At 51.2% G+C, this 21,877-nt stretch overlaps 1 protein-coding gene across 1 annotated transcript in view; it reads right to left on the bottom strand.

Moving 5' to 3' along the window:
• Positions 1-10,716, bottom strand: part of ITPK1 (inositol-tetrakisphosphate 1-kinase) — a 99,375-nt gene extending 88,659 nt beyond the window's left edge. Inside the window, exons 1-2 of the mRNA XM_040411929.1 lie at positions 10,360-10,716; positions 8,637-8,826 (exon numbers count right to left, since the gene is read on the bottom strand). Coding sequence (XP_040267863.1) covers positions 8,637-8,731 — 95 coding nt within the window. The 5' untranslated portion in view covers positions 8,732-8,826; positions 10,360-10,716. The remainder of the gene's footprint in view (positions 1-8,636; positions 8,827-10,359) is intronic.
• Positions 10,717-21,877: the final 11,161 nt, after the last annotated feature.

Below are 21,877 nucleotides of genomic sequence, written 5' to 3'. Positions count from 1 at the left end.
GGCACTCCAGCTGTTGTGAAACTACAACTCCCAGCATGCATTCTTGCACTGCTGTTCTCAGAACTCCCATAGAAATGAATGGAGCATGCTGGGAATTGTAGTTTCACAAGAGCTGGAGGTCCGAAGGTGGCCGATCCCTGATAGAATACATGACAATCTAATGAAGTTGGAACCAGCCCTGCACCTCACATGGATCTAGGGGGTCTCCCAATTCTTTTCTTAAAGCTAGCAGCTCAATGGGCGTGACCTTTTTGCTGCAGCTCTCGCCCTATAACTGCCACAGCTTCTAACAGAACAGATGGCAGGTGGCAGTTGAAGATTTAAACTGAGCGCGTGCGACCAGCTCAGTGAGAGACGCAAATAAATAAATAAATAAATAAATAAATAAATAAGGAAAAGAGCAAACAGCAGGTGGCGCTATACAGATACATTTTTATTGAATAACTTTTTTGCAATTGCAAAAGTCTTCAGATCCAGTTGCTGGTTTGAAAAGTGTAATATCTGTTTCGTGACACAACCCCTTTAAGCGGAGTCCTAACCACACTGCCGGCCATCTCCATATGTCCCGATAGCTTAGGACAAACCCCGTCCTTTGGCCCTAACAACCCGTGTAATAGTCCGTGACAGGCACCACCAGGACATAACCCAGGTCCACGCCCCATGAGAAATATTCCAAGTTGGACACAACCCTCCGGCCTGCGTTCCGGGGACTGCACAGTTTACAAGTCCCGGGACGGACTGAGAACCTGCGATAAGATCTGTGGCTTTTGGGACTTCCTGCCCTTATATCATCCATCACGAGCGTTTTCCCGATCCTCCCTTGTTAAATATTCACCCCCACTGTTTCCAGAAATAACACACAGTCCACTCGGCGAGGTCTCGTTTTGTGCGAAACCTTCCAAGACGGAAAAATCTTGACTTTCCACCAAAGGTCGACCTCCCCTCATGTATCACTATTATATTAATGGCAATGTAAGTTATTATTGGGACGAGCCGCTTCCTTGTGAATCAATCCGCGGAATACCAGGGGGCGTTCACTGCAGAAGAACTCCACCCATGGACCCGGAGGTAAGTCACCGGCTTCTTCCCACCAAGACGGATCTTCTCACAACTCTCCAGTCCGGAAGAGAACTATACCAGTAAGGTGCATGAATTATGGAATTGTTACTCGTGCAATTCTCCAGCTTATGGTCCTGCTGAGTTGAGAAATTTATTTTCCATCCAAGGTGACTAGAAAAGGGGAGGTGGCGTGACCACTCTGGAGGCTATTTTGTGACAGAGGGGTTGTCACCTCCCTTCCCCCACATGGTAAGTCGAATCTTCAGGAATGTAAAAAGAAAGAAGAAGCGCCATTCCATGATTTTAGATCCACTGTGACGGCACCGCTATCTCTATGTACAGAGGCATCAGGAGTGGTAACCAGGATACAGGAACACCCTGCCGCCTTCTCCCACTAAATATCAGATGTGCAACCGCAAATAGACAGCGGCGGCGAGGCGCTTCCCATGTGACTCACTGACAGACTGCAGTGGATGAGGAATACTAATACCCTGTGCTACCTGCGGCGCTCCTCCACTGCTCTGCTGGAGATCTCAGCTTTTATGTTATGGACTGAACTGCGTGGAGGATCCAAAAACAATATCGGACAATACGACTCCTCCTGCAGGACGACCAAGAGGCGATTGTGCCGATTTTAAAGGGTTGGGATCATCCGATGCATTGTGGAATATCATGAGGATGTGCTGGTAATATCAGATCACTGGGGTGTCCAGAGCCAGCACAGGGCGCCCCCGCCCTAGCAGAGCCAGCACAGGGCGCCCCCGCCCTAGCAGAGCCAGCACAGGGCGCCCCCGCCCTAGCAGAGCCAGCACAGGGCGCCCCCGCCCTAGCAGAGCCAGCATAGGGCGCCCCCGCCCTAGCAGAGCCAGCACAGGGCGCCCCTGCCCTAGCAGAGCCAGCACAGGGCGCCCCCACCCTAGCAGAGCCAGCACAGGGCGCCCCCGCCCTAGCAGAGCCAGCACAGGGCGCCCCCGCCCTAGCAGAGCCAGCACATCCTCATGATATTCCACAATGCATAGGATGATCCCAACCATTTAAAATCGGCACAATCGTCTCTTGGTTGTCCTGCAGGAGGAGTCGTAGTGTCTGATATTGTTTTTGGATCCTCCACGCAGTTCAGTGGGTAGCAGAGCCAGCACAGGCCGCCCCCCGCCCTTGCAGAGCCAGCACAGGCCCGCCCTAGCAGAGCCAGCACAGGCCCCCCCCCCCCGCCCTAGCAGAGCCAGCACAGGCCACCCCCCCGCCCTAGCAGAGCCAGCACAGGCCCCCCCCCCCGCCCTAGCAGAGCCAGCACAGGCCCCCCCCCCGCCCTAGCAGAGTCAGCACAGGCCCCCCCCCCCCACCCTAGCAGAGTCAGCACAGGCCCCCCCCCCCCGCCCTAGCAGAGCCAGCACAGGCCCCCCCCCGCCCTAGCAGAGTCAGCACAGGCCCCCCCCCCCACCCTAGCAGAGTCAGCACAGGCCCCCCCCCCCACCCTAGCAGAGTCAGCACAGGCCCCCCCCCCCCCCACCCTAGCAGAGTCAGCACAGGCCCCCCCCACCCTAGCAGAGTCAGCACAGGCCCCCCCCCCACCCTAGCAGAGTCCGCACAGGCCCCCCCCCCCCCCACCCTAGCAGAGTCAGCACAGGCCCCCCCCCCCGCCCCAGCAGAGTCAGCACAGGCCCCCCCCGCCCCAGCAGAGTCAGCACAGGCCCCCCCCCGCCCCAGCAGAGTCAGCACAGGCCCCCCCCCCAGCAGAGCCAGCACAGGCCCGCCCCAGCAGAGCCAGCACAGGCCCGCCCCAGCAGAGCCAGCACAGGCCCGCCCCAGCAGAGCCAGCACAGGCCCGCCCCAGCAGAGCCAGCACAGGCCCGCCCCAGCAGAGCCAGCACAGGCCCGCCCCAGCAGAGCCAGCACAGGCCCGCCCCAGCAGAGCCAGCACAGGCCCGCCCCAGCAGAGCCAGCACAGGCCCGCCCCAGCAGAGCCAGCACAGGCCCGCCCTAGCAGAGCCAGCAAAGGCCCGCCCTAGCAGAGCCAGCACATCCTCATGATATTCCACAATGCATAGGATGATCCCAACCATTTAAAATCGGCACAATCGCCTCTTGGTCGTCCTGCAGGAGGAGTCGTAGTGTCCGATATTGTTTTTGGATCCTCCACACAGTTCAGTGGGTAGCAGAGCCAACACAGGCCGCCCCCGCCCTTGCAGAGCCAGCACAGGCCAGCCCCCGCCCTTGCAGAGCCAGCACAGGCCAGCCCCCGCCCTTGCAGAGCCAGCACAGGCCAGCCCCCGCCCTTGCAGAGCCAGCACAGGCCGCCCCCGCCGTTGCAGAGCCAGCCGCGGCGCCCTCGCCCTTGCAGAGCCAGCACATCCTCATTATATTCCACAATGCATAGGATGATCCCAACCATTTAAAATCGGCACAATCGCCTCTTGGTCGTCCTGCAGGAGGAGTCGTAGTGTCCGATATTGTTTTTGGATCCTCCACACAGTTCAGTGGGTAGCAGAGCCAGCACAGGCCGCCCCCGCCCTTGCAGAGCCAGCACAGGCCAGCCCCCGCCCTTGCAGAGCCAGCACAGGCCAGCCCCAGCCCTTGCAGAGCCAGCACAGGCCAGCCCCCGCCCTTGCAGAGCCAGCACAGGCCGCCCCCGCCCTAGCAGAGCCAGCACAACCTCATTATATTCCACAATGCATAGGATGATCCCAACCATTTAAAATCGGCACAATCGCCTCTTGGTCGTCCTGCAGCAGGAGTCGTAGTGTCTGATATTGTTTTTGGATCCTCCACACAGTTCAGTGGGTAGCAGAGCCAGCCCAGGCCGCCCCCGCCCTTGCAGAGCCAGCCCAGGCCGCCCCCGCCCTTGCAGAGCCAGCCCAGGCCGCCCCCGCCCTTGCAGAGCCAGCCCAGGCCGCCCCCGCCCTTGCAGAGCCAGCCCAGGCCGCCCCCGCCCTTGCAGAGCCAGAACAGGCCGCCCCCGCCCTTGCAGAGCCAGCCCAGGCCGCCCCCGCCCTTGCAGAGCCAGCACAGGCCAGCCCCCGCCCTTGCAGAGCCAGCCCAGGCCGCCCCCGCCCTTGCAGAGCCAGCCCAGGCCGCCCCCGCCCTTGCAGAGCCAGCACAGGGCGCCCCCGCCCTTGCAGAGCCAGCACAGGCCGCCCCCGCCCTTGCAGAGCCAGCACATCCTCATTATATTCCACAATGCATAGGATGATCCCAACCATTTAAAATCGGCACAATCGCCTCTTGGTCGTCCTGCAGCAGGAGTCGTAGTGTCTGATATTGTTTTTGGATCCTCCACACAGTTCAGTGGGTAGCAGAGCCAGCCCAGGCCGCCCCCGCCCTTGCAGAGCCAGCCCAGGCCGCCCCCGCCCTTGCAGAGCCAGCCCAGGCCGCCCCCGCCCTTGCAGAGCCAGCCCAGGCCGCCCCCGCCCTTGCAGAGCCAGCCCAGGCCGCCCCCGCCCTTGCAGAGCCAGCCCAGGCCGCCCCCGCCCTTGCAGAGCCAGCCCAGGCCGCCCCCCGCCCTTGCAGAGCCAGCCCAGGCCGCCCCCGCCCTTGCAGAGCCAGCCCAGGCCGCCCCCGCCCTTGCAGAGCCCGCCCAGGCCGCCCCCGCCCTTGCAGAGCCAGCCCAGGCCGCCCCCGCCCTTGCAGAGCCAGCCCAGGCCGCCCCCGCCCTTGCAGAGCCAGAACAGGCCGCCCCCGCCCTTGCAGAGCCAGAACAGGCCGCCCCCGCCCTTGCAGAGCCAGAACAGGCCGCCCCCCGCCCTTGCAGAGCCAGAACAGGCCGCCCCCGCCCTTGCAGAGCCAGAACAGGCCGCCCCCGCCCTTGCAGAGCCAGAACAGGCCGCCCCCGCCCTTGCAGAGCCAGAACAGGCCGCCCCCGCCCTTGCAGAGCCAGAACAGGCCGCCCCCGCCCTTGCAGAGCCAGAACAGGCCGCCCCCGCCCTTGCAGAGCCAGAACAGGCCGCCCCCGCCCTTGCAGAGCCAGAACAGGCGCCCCCGCCGTAGAAGAGCCAACCACGGTGCCCAGATCACATCAGTTCACAGCACACGGCAGTCACCTGTCTATACACAAATTCCTGTTAAACATGCCTCGGTCCCTTCAGAAGTTGCCCCGGATGGCGGAACTAAGACACTGATATTTTCTGTGTAAACAGAGGCCGTGTCTGACAGATCTTCATGGCTCGTCTTCCGTTCACAGGATTCCTGCCTATTCAGAAAAACCAGTTCAGGGAAACGAAGCAGAACCTAACAAGACGGCGATTGGCAGACACATCCGGTTTCAGGAGGACCTGGCACAGACAAACCCACCAGGACTTGGAAGCTCAACCACAGGGACCATTTTCAATGACAAACCTCCTATATCCACCTCGTACGGGTCTTCTAGGTGCGCCTAATCAATGGATCGTCCAAAACATAACATTACACTGGAGGGGGGGGGGGATTGCCACGTATGTCTCTGACAAGACCAGCAACTGCATTAGGGCAAGCCATGAGGGTCTCTGCATGGTCAGCCACGCCGCCGATAGAGCATGTGATGTCAGAACTCGCCAGTTATACAGAATTTACTCCAGTGATGTGCATTTTATAATATCAGCCCCGTCGCAAGGAGACGGGATAGAAATCCGAGCCCCAACCTGTCCCCGGGACAATATCTGTGACCGGATTAGTCTGAGGCATCACAATAGGGATAAATACTGGAGATGATTCAGACCTGATCCAGTAGAGACAATGCAAGACAAACAGCCGGAGAGCGAGGCGTAGAACATGATCCTCAGTGGGGTGCAGCACAGGAGGCCAGGGAGAGAGGCCGAGGACGCCACTCGTCTGCAGCCCAACATACGCCCCGCAGTACACGCTCACTCCAGCAGCGGCGGCACATAACTAATATCGCTTTCTAGGTACTTCTCAATTTTACTCCAAGATCTATAGATTCATCCTCAATCTCCTTAAAGGGGTTCTCCAGGATTTTGATATTGAAATGATTAGTAGATATAAAACAAACAGTCGACTGACCCCTCTGCGCCCAAAGTTTTTGGGATACGTTGGGATTCAATCAACCAGTGACTGCCACGTGCACATATGCACAGAAGTTCCCAGCAATTATGCGAATGGGGGTCCCATATGAATGGAGTGGTGGTCGCACATGCCCGCTGCCATCCATTCAAGCTCTATGGAGACAGAGTACTGCGCTGTACTATCCTTGGCCATCTTATAGGCTTGAAATGGAGTGCATATGCGCAACCGGCACCTCATTCTGCATTGGAAACCAATTCTCATGATTGGTGGGGGGTCCCTGTTTACAGGTCATAAGTATGCTGGCCTATCCTGAGGAGGTCGGACGCCCACTGATCCGCTATTGCTGGCTTATCCTGAGGGTTTTTTCGGACGCCCACTGATCCGATATTGCTGGCCTATGCTGAGGATGCCGGACGCCCACTGATCTGATATTGGTGGACTATCCTGAGGATGCTGGACGCCCACTGATCTGATATTGGTGGACTATCCTGAGGATGCAGAACGCCCACTGATCCGATATTGCTGGCCTATGCTGAGGATGCCGGACGCCCACTGATCTGATATTGCTGGCCTATGCTGAGGATGCCGGACGCCCACTGATCTGATATTGGTGGACTATCCTGAGGATGCTGGACGCCCACTGATCTGATATTGGTGGACTATCCTGAGGATGCAGGACGCCCACTGATCTAATATAGCCGGCCTATCCCGAGGGGGTTGGATGACCACTGATCTAACATTGCCAGCCTACCCTGAGGATGCTGGACGCCCACTGATCTGATATTGGTGGACTATCCCGAGGCCCACCGATCCGATATTGCTGACCTATTCTTGGCGAGGTTACCACACGAGCACCTTGGGAAACCGATGTGGGAGTCCACTGACAGTTTAGCTCCATTCAATGGAGCTGTAGCGAAAGCAGGACCGCAGGTTTCAAAATGGAAAGAAAAGAAACGGAGCGTTTTCTGCCGTGGCAAACAGGGTGGATTTTGACACTGTCAGTATCCAGTGTGAGGTTTTTTAGTCTTGATATAAACAATTAAAAATTCCATTCACTGAAGGCAAGCAGATATCTTGAAAATGGTGTGGCATTGCACCAACCCACGTAAGGACTGTTTCACATTTGCGCTTGCTGATCCGGCAGGCTTTTACGACCAGGAGGAGCCTGCTGGATCCGGCATTGCCGGACGCTACCAGAATGCCGCCTGGCCCCATTAACAATAATTGGGTCCAGCATTGATCCGGGCGCAATCCGGCAAATATGCTGAGAATTTGCCGGACAAACACTGTTTTTCTTTTGTTAATCTGAGACTCTGTTCCCAAGTTTTAAAGCTTTTTCCTAATATGCTAATTAGGCCTTCGGTGCAACGGGGGCATCACCACTTCTCTTGTTGCACCCGAACTCTGCAAATTTCAGTGGCTAGCCTCTCCCTGGCTGCTTTGATTGACAGGGCCAGACAGTGGCGGAGCAGCCAGGTTGGAACTGGCCACAGAAAGCATCACAACTTGGGTGCAACAAAAGCAATGGTGACGCCCTCATTGCACCCACGGCTAATTTGCATATTAAGAAAAATGGGAACAGAGCCTCAGATGAACAAAAGAAAATCAGCGTTTTAATCAGGTGATCCACAGCTATGCGTCTATGCAAACAGGTTGCGACAGATTCCCTTTAAGGGAAAAAAATTCAAATGTCCAGAGTGGGTTCAAAAATTAATAAAACGTAATCGGCACCTTACCGATCCCGTCGCACCCATTCCGACTCTTACTGGATCGATGCTGATCTCCGCTTCCCGATTCCGTTTTCACATACAGGAAATCCCCGCTCAGCCAATCACACGCTGAGGAGGGTGAGCAGCGAGACCAGTGATTGGCCGAGCGGGAGTTTCCTGTCTATTCAGACAAAACCAGCAGGAACCTGGTAAGCATCAGTACGGGAGCAGCAGAGGATTGGTGAGGGATCACTTCTTTTCCGTTTTTTACCCCACCCTGAGCACTTTAATACATTTTTTGGCCCGTTGGACTATCCCTTTAATTCTTAAAGAGCCCATGTTGTCCACTGCTAGAACTTGCCCTCATAAAGATGCCCATACACATTAAACGTTGGCCAAAGAGGCCAATTTGGTCAGGCCGGTCTCTAATGTGCATGGGGGGCATCCAGCCTGTCCCCTGATGGACGGATCGGGGACGTTGGGGAAGGAGGTGTCCGACAGTGGCTTATTCCCCTCTCCCCATGGAGAACACCTGCACAGACCCATACAGGACACGCCCGCTTGCACCCACCTGCACAGACCCATGCAGGACACACCCGCTTGCCCCCACCTGCACAGCCCCATGCAGGACATGCCCGCTTGCCCCCACCTGCACAGACCCATGCAGGACACGCCCGCTTGCACCCACCTGCACAGACCCATGCAGGAGACGCCCGCTTGCACCCGCCTGCACAGACCCATGCAGGAGACGCCCGCTTGCACAGACCCATGCAGGACACGCCCGCTTGCACCTACCTGCACAGCCCCATGCAGGACATGCCCGCTTGCCCCCACCTGCACAGACCCATGCAGGACACGCCCGCTTGCACCTACCTGCACAGCTCAGCGAAGGCTTGGAAGTTCAATTTCTTGATCTTCTTTTCACTCATCCAATAGCCGACCCGCTTCCCTTTTAGGAACGTCTGCATTTTTGGCACCTGTCACCACAGGGACCCCCGAGGGTTCAGTCCGGGAGCCAGACACTACGATAGGGAGGGTCTCCAGTGACCGCTGCGCTCTTCGCCTGATGAAAAAGACACAGGAGGGGTCAGTCCAGTGCAAAAAAAAAATATATATATATATATATATATATATATATATATATATATACAAAAAGAAACGTGCAGTCAGCACCGAGGGGGGTGCGGAGGTCCTGTGTACACAGAACGGAGGGGGAAACCGCTGGAAATATAAATTATTCAGCAGCTCGACTTATCAGGTTCATGGCACGTGTGCGAAAGTCAAGATGGACCCTGACCCCAAGCAGAGCTCGACCCTCATCAGCCTGCACTGGGAATGTTGGGGCTTGTTGTCCTGGAACAAACTATGAACTGGGAATTGAACTTACACTTCCAGTCCTCACTGGAGTGCTGAATGCAGGAGGAGAGAATTTGGTAGGGGTCCAGGTATGACGGGGAGAAATCCTGGATTAACCCCTCCAGTGCTGACAGAGGAGGAAGCACTGGTCCCAAAAAAATATATTTAAAAAATGCAGAATATATATAATGCACATTAAAAAAAAGGAGAGAAAAATGGGACTTGTAGTCCTGACATAGTTTGAAAGTACAGAAACGTTCTTAAATACTGTCCATTTACAATATCTCTGCTTTCTGTCAGCCTAGGCACAGAGCAACCCCAGCTGTTGTCCAACTACAACTCCCAACATTCCAACCTTCTAGGCCCTCCTAGGAACTCTCACAGAAGTGAGCAGAGCATCCTGGGAGTAGTAGTGCCATAGGTTTCCGACCCCTGGTTTAGAAGCTGACAACCTGTCCTGACCGTGCCCTCCTTTCATACAGCCGATGGGTTTGTTACAATGTATCGCTGCAGACAGCCCGCCAAAGCAGTCCGGCCCTGCCGCTATCTCACACCCTAATGAGCCCCCAGGACCAGGTGAGTAGGTCAGCCTTCCAAACGTAAAAGCTGAATGTTGCCATTTGCTGACAGCAAGCAGAGATCTTGAAATGTCGAGAAACAGACACAAAAGTATTAACAAAGTTGCAAAACTTTTCACTCTATTTACACAAGAGTGGACCAAACAAAGCATTTAATATGAGCAGAGGCCTGCTGGGACTTGTGGTTATTAAGTCAATACCCGCCGCCGCTCATGACCTGCTGGGACTTGTAGTGCACTAGTCTGACGGCTATGCCAAAAGGATGCCAACCGGGGGTACAGGATAAAACCAAACTTTGGAGGGAAAAGTGCATGGATATAGAAAATTATCTAGATTTCAATATCTTGCCCCCCCCCCCAGGAAGGAGGGGGGGCAGTAAGTGACAGCAGGTGAGGTAGGTGGCTCAGGTCTGACTGGCAGCACTATGGGCTGTACATGCAGGTGGCACCATCCCGCTCTGCTGCCACCATGCAAGCGCTACCAAGGCAGGGCACCCAGGATTAACCCCTCTGGTGCCAGCCCAGGCAGGAGCACGTTGCAGGGCGGCCAGGAAGCCTGTGGTGGCTGCAGGAACAGCTTCCCCAGGCTGAAATGGAAACAGCATTGATGAAGTAGGTCAGTGCCCCCCTCCCTCTCTCCCACATGGCAGCTCCACCACCAACCTGGCCAGCAGCAGCAGCAGCTGTGCAGTGAGGTCTCCCTCTCGCTGAGGATCTGTCTCCTGACTGTCTCCCTCGCTCTCTTGATGACTGCTTCCCTCCCCCTCTCTCAGATCTCCATTTGCTGAGCTGGGTCCCTCCCTGGTCTCAGCTTCTCTTGCAGGTTGGGAGGGCACACAGTGAACTGAGGACCCAGGGCCAGGACACTCCCTCTGCTAGAGCTCCAGCTCCTCTCCTGCTGCTCGGACCTCCGTGCATTGAAGGGGGGAGAGCAGCCTGGAAGTTGGAGGCTGAGAGGGAGAAACACAGAGGAGCCCCAGTCACCAGCAGCAGCAGCAGGGCTCACGCTGAAGCAAGAGGAAGTGCAGCCGGGAGTTCCCGCCGGAGCCCACCAGAGGGCAGCACTGAGCGGCGCAGGCGGCCGAGCCGGGGCTGGGGGGAAAGTTCTGTGTATCTAAAGGCTGAGATACAGCGGCTCAGCGGGCGGTATCACACAGAGAATAAGATACATGTCAGCATCACACCTGGTGGGCTGAGATACAGCGGCTCAGCGAGCGGTATCACACAGAGAATAATTTTACCCTAATGCATTCTGAATGGAGAGTAATCCGTTCAGGATGCATCAGTTCAGTCCCTCTCACGTTTTTTGGCCGGAGAAAATACCGCAGCATGCTGCAGTTCTCTATTCGGCCAAAAATACTGATCACTTGCCGGATTGTTGGATCCGGCATTGATTTTCATTGAAATGCATTAGTATAATTGCAGCAGGGTGACACCGGAGAGACGGATCCGGTATTTCAATGCATTTGTCAGACGGACCCGGATCCATCTGACAAATGCATCCGTTAACGTCCGGAATCCTCTGACGCAAATGTGAAAGTAGCCTCAGATACAATAGATCAGCAGACAGTATCACATATAGGATTAGATACAGCGGCTCAGCAGACAGTATCACACATGATAGGATTAGATACAACGGCTCAGCAGACAGTATCACATATGATAGGATAACCCTGCGTTCACATTTGTATTGTAAAATCCTGCTGCATTGCGCCATAATACAGAATTTTGGCTGGACAAAAAGTCATTGATGGGGATCCGCCGCAATTTCCGGTTATGTCAGATATGGTGGACTCCGGCAGGCTGCTCCTTTGCTGGATGTCACAATGAAGATATGAATGTATGGTTAGATACATGGCTCAGTAGTACAGTATCACACATGACAGGTTTAGATACATGGCTCAGCATTACAGTATCACACTTAGATACATAGCTCAGTAGTACAGTATCACACTTAGATACATAGCTCAGTAGTACAGTATCACACTTATACATGGCTCGGCAGTACAGTATCACACTTAAATACATGGCTCAGTAGTACAGTATCACACTTAGATACATGATATCTCAGTAGTACAGTATCACACTTAGATACATGGCTCGGTAGTACAGTATCACATTTATACATGGCTCGGCAGTACAGTATCACACTTAGATACATGGCTCGGCAGTACAGTATCACACTTAGATACATGGCCAAGTAGTACAGTATCACATTTATACATGGCTCGGCAGTACAGTATCACACTTAGATACATGGCTCGGCAGTACAGTATCACACTTAGATACATGGCTCAGTAGTACAGTATCACACTTAGATACATGGCTCAGTAGTACAGTATCACACTTATACATGGCTCGGTAGTACAGTATCACACTTAGATACATGGCTCAGTAGTACAGTATCACACTTAGATACATGGCTCGGCAGTACAGTATCACACTTAGATACATGGCTCAGTAGTACAGTATCACACTTAGATACATGGCTGAGTAGTACAGTATCACATTTATACATGGCTCGGCAGTACAGTTTCACACTTATACATGGCTCGGCAGTACAGTATCACACTTAGATACATGGCTCAGTAGTACAGTATCACACTTAGATACATGATATCTCAGTAGTACAGTATCACACTTAGATACATGGCTCGGTAGTACAGTATCACATTTATACATGGCTCGGCAGTACAGTATCACACTTGGATACATGGCTCGGCAGTACAGTATCACACTTAGATACATGGCTCAGCAGTACAGTATCACATTTATACATGACTCAGCAGTACAGTATCACACTTAGATACATGGCTCAGTAGTACAGTATCACACTTAGATACATGGCTCGGCAGTACAGTATCACACTTAGATACATGGCTCAGCAGTACAGTATCACACTTAGATACATGGCTCGGCAGTACAGTATCACACTTAGATACATGGCTCAGTAGTACAGTATCACACTTAGATACATGGCTCAGTAGTACAGTATCACACTTATACATGGCTCAGTAGTACAGTATCACACTTAGATACATGGCTCGGTAGTACAGTATCACACTTAGATACATGGCTCAGTAGTACAGTATCACACTTAGATACATGGCTCAGTAGTACAGTATCACACTTAGATACATGGCTCAGTAGTACAGTATCACACTTAGATACATGGCTCAGTAGTACAGTATCACACTTAGATACATGGCTCAGTAGTACAGTATCACACTTAGATACATGATAGCTCGGCAGTACAGTATCACACTTAGATACATGGCTCAGTAGTACAGTATCACACTTAGATACACAGCTCAGCAGCACTCTCATTAGGCCGCCTTCACACAACCATATTTTTGGTCCGTGTCCGATCTGCATTGCACATTCACTTCTACGGGTCCACAAAAAAACGAACTACGGATGTCATCCACGTGCCGTCCACATCCGTAGATTATAGAACCCGTCCTATTCTTGTCCATTTTGCAGACAGGAGTAGGCTTTTTTTTTTACAGGGGGTCCTGAAAAAATTGCGGGATGCACATGGACCACATCCGTATTTTGCAGATCCGCCATTTGCCGGCCGCAAAATGGATACGGTCATGTGCCAGAGGTCTTAAGGGTTGAGGCTACACGGGGACACTGGTCGCACAACATATGTCGCGGTCAGGATCGGTGATCCCATAGAAATGAAGGGAATCGATTGTCGCTGGATTTCTTGTGACTGGTGTTGCGACCCCCATTCACTTCTATGGGATCACCTCTACGCCGCCATCTTGACCGCGACATATAATGTGGAGGAATCCTCACCGTAACCTCATGAGAGCTTTACTGACTGTTTTGACAATGTATCATTTTCTGTTTTGTTTCCTGTAATTGTATTTACAAACAAGCAGCTTCCATCTTTTTTGTAACCTCGGTGGAGCCTCTCATTACCGCACGAATTGTGTGATTTTATTTGTCTTTTCCTGTGGTTTTTATGTATTTTAATGTGTCCTTTTGATGGATTCAGAGGTCATTTTACTCATTTTTGCACCCTCAGGGGAACATTTATCAAGATCGGCAGTTTCCACCCTGGTCCTGATTTCCCCTGCGCAGCCGGAGGGTGCGCTAAATGTATCCAGATGCGCAGATTTGGCGCCTCCTCCCGCTTGCCGTGTGACAGACTAGAGTCTATGGCGACCTCCAACCTTCACGAATAAAGGGGATTGTGCCGTGCCTGCTGGTCCTGCCCTTGCCGCCACCACTTAGTCAAAAATTTTGCCGAAAACATGGCATGTCACAAAATTTGCTACTTTTTGGTGGCGTGAATAACATAATAAATGCCCCGCTCCATGCTTATATATTGGACCACTCCAACTACTAATCTGAAGGTGCGGTTCCCACCTCGAAAGGTGCTGCCCCGTATATTATAACTCTATTTTATCTGTCTGGTTGCATCTACTGGGGACACTCGCTGTTTCATCTTTGCCTCCGCTCTCTTCTGACCTAAGCGCAGCAGCAAAATTCATCTCTCTCCTGTCCTGGGCGCCGGGCTGACGCATTATACCCATAGTTGCCAACTCTCCTGGAATGTCCAAGGCGCTCCCAAGACCTCCCAGAGGAGTTAGCAAATCTCCCAGGCGCCACAGAAGCCTCCTGGCACTCTCTAGAAAGCGGCCCTCCGTGAATTTTAACTATGTGTTACTGTAAGTTCCTGTTTGCCTAGACATATAGGAATTATCATATGCTCCCACACTAGTCGGTTCCTTCTCCTAAGGGCTCATGCACACCAACATATTGTCTTTCCGTGTCCATTCCATGATCTGTCCGCACCGCAAAAAAATGGAACAAGTGAATGGGTATATTGTGTATACCCGCTGAGCCCTTACAATGGATCCACACAAAAAAAAAAAACGGATGCGATACGGATGTCGCACGGACGTCATCTGTATTTTTTGCAGATCCATGTTTTGCGGACCGCAAAATACATACTTTCATGTGCATGAGCCCTAATGGGTATGTTCACACAGCAAAATACGTGTCTCAGAGTAAAGCCTCATGCACACGACCGTTGTTCTGGTCCGCATCCGAGCCGCAGTTTTTGCGGCTCGGGTGCGGACCCATTCACTTCAATGGGGCCGCAAAAGATGCGGACAGCGCTCCGTGTGCTGTCTGCATCCATTGCTCCGTTTCGTGGCCCCGCAAAAAAAATATAACCTGTACTATTCTTGTCCATTTTGCAGACAAGAATAGGCCTTTCTACAATGGGCCGCCCGTTCCGTTCCGCAAATTGCGGAAGGCACACGGGCGGATCCGCAATTTGTGGACCGCAAAAAAACGGAACGGTCGTGTGCATGAGGCCTAAGCCAACCAATAACCAGTATAGTGTCAGAGAAAAGCGCCCATCCCTGCACCAGATTTATCATCCAGCCTGAGCCCCTGTGATAGATCTGGTGCAGGTCTACACAGCCTGTGTAAGCGTACGCCATCTTTAGGCCTCATGCACACGACCGTATGTATTTTGCGGGAACGGAACAGCCGGCCCCTAATAGAACAGTCCTATCCTTGTCCGTAATGCAGACAATACTAGGACATGTTCTATTTTTTTGCAGAACGGAAAAACGGACATACGGAAACGGAATGCAACTTCCGTTTTTTTTTTTAATGAATGGTTCCACATACGGTCCGCAAAAAACACGGAATAGACAGGGAAAGAAAATACGTTCGCATGAGGCTTTAGGATTAGTAAATCTGGGTCATAGTGTGTTTGCCATGTAATCCGCAGCAGAAATCTAAGCCTGACCTTCAGATTTCTGCCGCAGGTTTGCAGTTTGCATTGACGCAGAATCCTTACATGGATTAGTCCCATTCAGTGTAAAAATTCGGTGCATGTATAAAAAAAAAAAAAAAAAAAGCACTGTGTGCACTACTGGTGCGGAGTCCCATTTAAAGGGGTCGTCTCACTTCAGCAAATGGCATTTATCATGTAGAGAAAGTTACTACAAGGCTCTTACTAATGTGTTGTGATTCTCCATGTTGTCTCCTTTGCTGGCTGGATTCATTTTTCCATCCCCCTATACACGGCTCGTATCCAGGGGTTGCGACCACCGCTGCACCGCAGATACGAGGTGGCTGTATGTGTGCCTATGTGCTGGAGCAGAATCCATAACGCGATTCTTGGATAACCCGAACCCGAACTTTAGACGCCGAACTTAAAACACAAGTTCGCTCAGCACTACTTACATTTAGATCATTTTCTACACCTTAGGGCTCATGCACACGACAGTATGTATTTTACTGTCAGCAAAACACGGATCCGCAAAAAATACGGATGACGTCCGTGTACATTCCGTATTTTGCGGAACGGAACAGTCCTATCCTTGTCCGTAATGTGGACAATAATAGGACATGTTCGCTCTTTTTTTTCCCAGAACGGACATACGGAAACGGAACGCACACAGAGTCATTTCCGTTTTTTTGTGGCCACATTGAAGTGAATGGTTCCGCAGACGGACCGCAAAACACACAACGGCCGCGTGCATGAGGCCTTATGGTTACTGAGTAGAAGTTTAATGACATTGCTGCCCCCTTCCCCTCTATTTCCATGTTAAATATAAAACATGGTGAGGACGTTCACCTGGGACGGGACACGTACTGGATCTTTTGCGCCCTCTTAACTCGTTTTTTTCGTGCCAAATGTGATTAATATTTAACCAGATTTGTCGTTTTGCAATCTCTTCAGTAACAGATTAGACTTCGAGAGTAGCAAAGGTGGCTATCATTATGTCAGCCGCCACCTGCCCTATAGGTTTAGGAAGAAAAAGAGAGGGTTAATCCTGTACTCCTGTGGAAGGAGATATGGGATAAACGCACAGGGCGCCAGAGGTGGAGAGAAAAGTATATGATAAGTAAGAAATAGTTAAAAGTCCAGGAAATACTGAACAGTGAGAACCTAGCATAGAAGCAGGGCAGCCGAGGTGATAAACTATAAGCAAGAATGCAATATAGTAATAGCGGACTGGAAAAAAAGAGGAAAAAATCACCAAGTGGCGCCTGACTGCTTGTGGAAAGGAATGTATGTAAATCAATAAAATATACACCAATGGTAAGAACTGGAGATAATAAAATAAAAAAGTGGGTAAATACCCCTAACCAATAAAAAAGGAGGGGTGAACTGTAATACTCAGTAGCCATATCATATATCAGCTGGTAATTAATATCAGATTGAAAATAAAAACATATAGAAAGTGATAAACACCCCGCTCACTTCACCAGGGAGGGGTGCACTGGGATAAAGCTCAAGACACCCAGAACAACCACCTCCCTCGCCTGGGTCGCTTGTAGAATATCTGGAAAATACGGCAGTCCACTGGTATAAGCCTAATACCTGCTCTGCTCCTGAGGAAGGGGTTTGTTTATCCCCGAAACGCGTTGAGCCCACCTGACCTATTTATTTATTAAAGGATTATACCAGAAGTTCTAAGCAGTGGACTGCCGTATTTTCCAGATATTCTACAAGCGACCCAGGCGAGGGAGGTGGTTGTTCTGGGTGTCTTGAGCTTTATCCCAGTACACCCCTCCCTGGTGAAGTGAGCGGGGTGTTTATCACCTTCTATATGTTTTTATTTTCAATCTGATATTAATTACCAGCTGATATATGATATGGCTACTGAGTATTACAGTTCACCCCTCCTTTTTTATTGGTAAGGGGTATTTATCCTATAGGTTTAGTCATTTCTAGAGCCCCCCCCCCCCCACTCTGGAATGGTTAGGGGCGGTTGTATTTCCATATGTCTATTATCAGCACAGCTCCCCCCGAGATGGCAGGGGTCTGCGGTCATTCCACTGGTCATAGACGTGAGATAACTGCCCCCCTCCTCCATAAAGATATACAGTCGGGATGGGGGAGCGTGCTTGTTTATTTTATTACAGAGAAGATATTCGGTCACCAGCCACGTATGATGCTGCCTATCTCCTGCTAAAGGGCATCTGTCAGCAGTTTTGTACCTATGACACTGGCTGACCTGTTACATGTGCGCTTGGCAGCTGAAGGCATCCGTGTTAGTCCCATGTTCATATGTGCCCGCAGTGCTGAGAAAAATGATGTTTTCATATATGCAAATGAGCCTCTAGGAGCAACGGGGGCGTTACCATTACACCTAGAGGCTCTGCTCTCTCTGCAACTGCCGCAACCTCTGCACTTAGATTGACAGGACCAGGTGCACTTTAAAGGGGTCGTCTCACTTCAGTAAACAGCATTTATCAGGTAAAGTGCTTCCGCAGGGTTTCGTCCCGTACTTCCGTTCTGCAAAAAGATAGAACATGTCCTATCTTTTTGCGGAAACGGCCGGATCGCGGACCCATTAAAGTGAACGGGTCCGCGATCCACTGCGGCTGCCCCGCGGTGGGTGTTCGTGCATTGCGGCCTGCAATTTGCGGCCCGTGGCACGGCCACGGGGCGCGCACGTTCGTGTGCAAGAGGCCTAAGTCAGTGGTGCCAGATCCGTTTTATTGAACACAATAGAAAACGGATGTGTCCCCCATTGACTTACAGTGGTTTTAAAGACGGATCCGTCTTGGCTATTTTGGAGATAATACAACATGATCCTTTCAGAACGGATGCAGGCGGTTGTATTATCATGACCGAAGCGTTTTTGCTGATCCATGACGGATCCAGCAAAAACACAGATGTGAAAGTAGCCTTACTACTGTATTGTGATTGTCCATATTGCCTCCTTTGCTGACTCGATACATTTTTCCATTGCATTATAAACTGCTCATTTCCAGGGGTTACGGACACTGCTGCGTTGCCTATGCGCGCTCCCACTCAGGCTCTGAGAGATGATGTTCAGACTATGTCTGATTGTCCAGGGTAGCGCAGTCCACAGAACCGGTGCAGCACAAGGAGAGTCTTGGAAATAGGAGATATTTCTCGTAATATCAGGAATTCTCCCCATGGAAATATTAGATCTTTGCAATTGAGTAAATGTTTTATGGCACCATTATATACCGCTGACAGTTTTTGGATATCAGTCCCATCTTTGATAAGCTGTACACATCCTAGTGAGTGTCAGTCTGTACTGTCTCCTGTCTGCAGTCACGTCCACTGTATACCGCACCTACTTTTTCCATCCCATAAACCTCCAGAGAAAGGTAAAAATCTGGTTCATCTAAGGACAGAACGAGAATCCTGCACTGAGATCCTTGGTGAGCCTAGACCGCCCCCTGATGGACAGAAGGGATATCGCTGTTTACACTGTAACTGGCCATTAGCCGGCCTCTTACATAATCATATTTAACCTATAGAACTAAGAAGCTGATTCCCCTTAGGCCGCATGCACGTGACCGTAGCAGTTCTGTGTCCGTACAAACAGCGGGTCCGCAATATACGGGCACCGGCCGTGTGTGCGCCGTATCACGGATGCAGACCCATTCACTTGAATGGGTCCGCAATCCAGAAGATACGGCGCGGTGTAGTTCATGCACTGCTTTTTTGCGGTGCAGACTGTTGGATGCAGATCGCGGACCCCATGCCTGCCCAATTTGGGGTCCGAAGGACGGGCCCGGCCTACACACGGTTGTGTGCATGAGGCCTTAAAGGGGTTTTCCAAGATTTTTTTTAACTGATGACTTATCCTTAGGAATGTATGGAAAGGTAGCCTTGCGTGGAAGCAGTTCTCTTCACTTCTATGGCCGTTAGTCGATCAGGCGTGCCTACAGAAGTGAATTGAAAGAACCACAACCTCTCCATTCATTCTCTGTCTGGAGTGGGCGGCCGCAGTCACCTAGCCAGGTGGGGCGTGGATAAGTGGACCCCAATGTTGGTCTCAGTGGTGTATACAGTGAGGAACAGAAGTATTTCAACACCCTGCGATTTTGCAGGTTCTCCCACTTAGGAATCATGGAGGGGTCTGACATTCACATTGTAGGTGCATTCCTGCTCTGAGAGACAGAATTATTATTTTTTAATTCAGGAAATCCCATTGTATGATTTTTTAAGAGTGTATTTGTCTTGCACGGCTGAACAGAAGTATTTGAACAGCTGAGAAAATCAGTGTTAATATTTGGTCCAGAAGCCTTTGTTTGCAGTTACAGAGGTCAGACGTCTCCTGTAGCTCTTGACCCGGTTTGCACACACTGCAGCAGGGGTTTTGTCCCACTCCTCCACACAGATCTCCTCTAGATCTGTCAGGTTTCGGGGCTGTCGCTGAGCAACACAGAGTTTCAGCTCCCTCCAAAGATGTTCTATTGGATTTAGGTCTGGAAACTGGCTAGGCCACTCCAGAACCTGGATATGCTTGTTACGGAGCCGCTCCTTGGTTATCCTGGCTGTGTGCTTCGGGTCATCGTCATGTTGGAAGACCCAGCCACGACCCATCTTCAATGCTCTGACTGAGGGAAGGAGGTTGTTGCTCAAAATCTCACAATAAATGTCCCCATTCATCCTCTCCTTCATACAGTGCAGTCGTCCTGTCCCCTTCGCAGGAAAGCACCCCCAAAGCATGATGTTACCACCCCCATGCTTCACAGTAGGGATGGTGTTCTTGGGATGCAACTCATCCTTCTTTTTCCTGAAGTTTAGACCAAAAAGTTCTACTTTGGTCTCATCTGACCACATGACTTTCTCCCCGGCCTCCTCTGGATCATCCAGATGGTCATTGTCAAACTTCAGATGGGCCTGGACATGTGATGACTTGAGCAGGAGAATCTTCCGTGCAAGGCGTGATCTGAAACCATGACGGCGTAGTGTTCTACCGACAGTGACCTCTGAAACTGTGGTCCCAGCTCTCTTCATGTCATTGACCAGCTCCTCCCTTGTAGTTCTGGGCTGATTCCTCACCTTTCTTATCATCAGTGATACCCCACGAGGTGAGATCTTGTATAGAGCCCCAGTCCAAAGGAGACTGACAGTCGTCTTTAGCCTCTTCCATTTTCTAACAATTGCTCCAACAGTTGATCTATTTTCACCAAGCTGCTCGGCAATTGCCCCGTAGCCCTTTCCAGCCTTGTGGAGGTCCACAATTTTGTCTCTGGTGTCTTCTGACAGCTCTTTGGTCCTGCCCCTGGTAGTAGTTGGCGTCTGACTGACTGTGGGGTGGACAGGGGTCTTTAAAGAGCTCAGACAGGTGCGACTATGTTAGATTAATGAGTGGAGTAGAGGTGGACTTTTTAAAGGCACAGTAACAGGTCTTTGAGAGACAGAATTCTTGCTGTTTCTCAGGTGTTCAAATACTTCTGTTCAGCCGTGCAAGACAAAGAAATTCTTTAAAAATCATACAGTGTGATTTCCTGATTTATTTATTTTAATTCTGTCTCTCAGAGTGGGAATGCACCTACAATGTGAATGTCAGACCCCTCCATGATTCCTAAGTGGGAGAAGTTGCAAAATCGCAGGGTGTTCAAATACTTCTGTTCCTCACTGCATGATATAAAGGCCATAAAATGCCTTAGGCTGCAGACTACGTGCGTTTTAGAAAATCGCAGTGTACCAACAAAGTGTGTGAGATCAGATAAATCTCATGTGTACTTTGCTTTTCACTTCCATGCGGAAAAGGACCTACTGGGCGGATTTTGAATTCTGCAATTGTTCATGTGGGTTTTCCCCCACAGACTTCAATGGGATTTTTTTTATTTTATATAAACAGAAAATGTATATATTAAAAATACCACTGTATGTGCAGTACCCCAGAAGCACTACAGCAAAGGGTTAAATAGTGATGTACTCAATAGCAATGTACAAGGCAACCAAATGGTTATCTTTGGCAGAATGCTTAGGTTTCCAGGGTGATGGACCTGGTCTTCTCCCTGGTAAGTGAGTGTGTGCAAGAGAGAAGACCTACATGTGCAAGCTCCTAAGAGCTAGGCCCAAGTCCCAACAACATCTGTTTCTAAGATTTCTGTTGCTAAGGAAGCAACTCTATGACCAGAAGACCCCTGAAGGAAAGAGACCAGGCATCTTAGAAGGTCTAGCACCATCCAGGCCGTGCAAGCTTCAGCTCATTTATGGCAGAAAGGCTGTGGAAAGGATTATTATTATTTATTATTAAAGCGCCATTTATTCCATAGCGCTGTACATATAATAAGTGGTGCACATACATAATACATAATTGCACTAAGCATGAACAAAACGAGTTACAGACTGGTACAGAAGGAGAGAGGGCCCTGCCCGTGAGGGCTTACGATCTACATGGTATGGGAGAAGGAC

This window comes from Bufo bufo, chromosome 11 (assembly GCF_905171765.1).
Source record: "Bufo bufo chromosome 11, aBufBuf1.1, whole genome shotgun sequence".
Taxonomy (NCBI): domain Eukaryota; kingdom Metazoa; phylum Chordata; class Amphibia; order Anura; family Bufonidae; genus Bufo; species Bufo bufo.
Note: the sequence above shows the minus strand (reverse complement) of the source record. Positions and strands in the feature narration are given on the sequence as shown.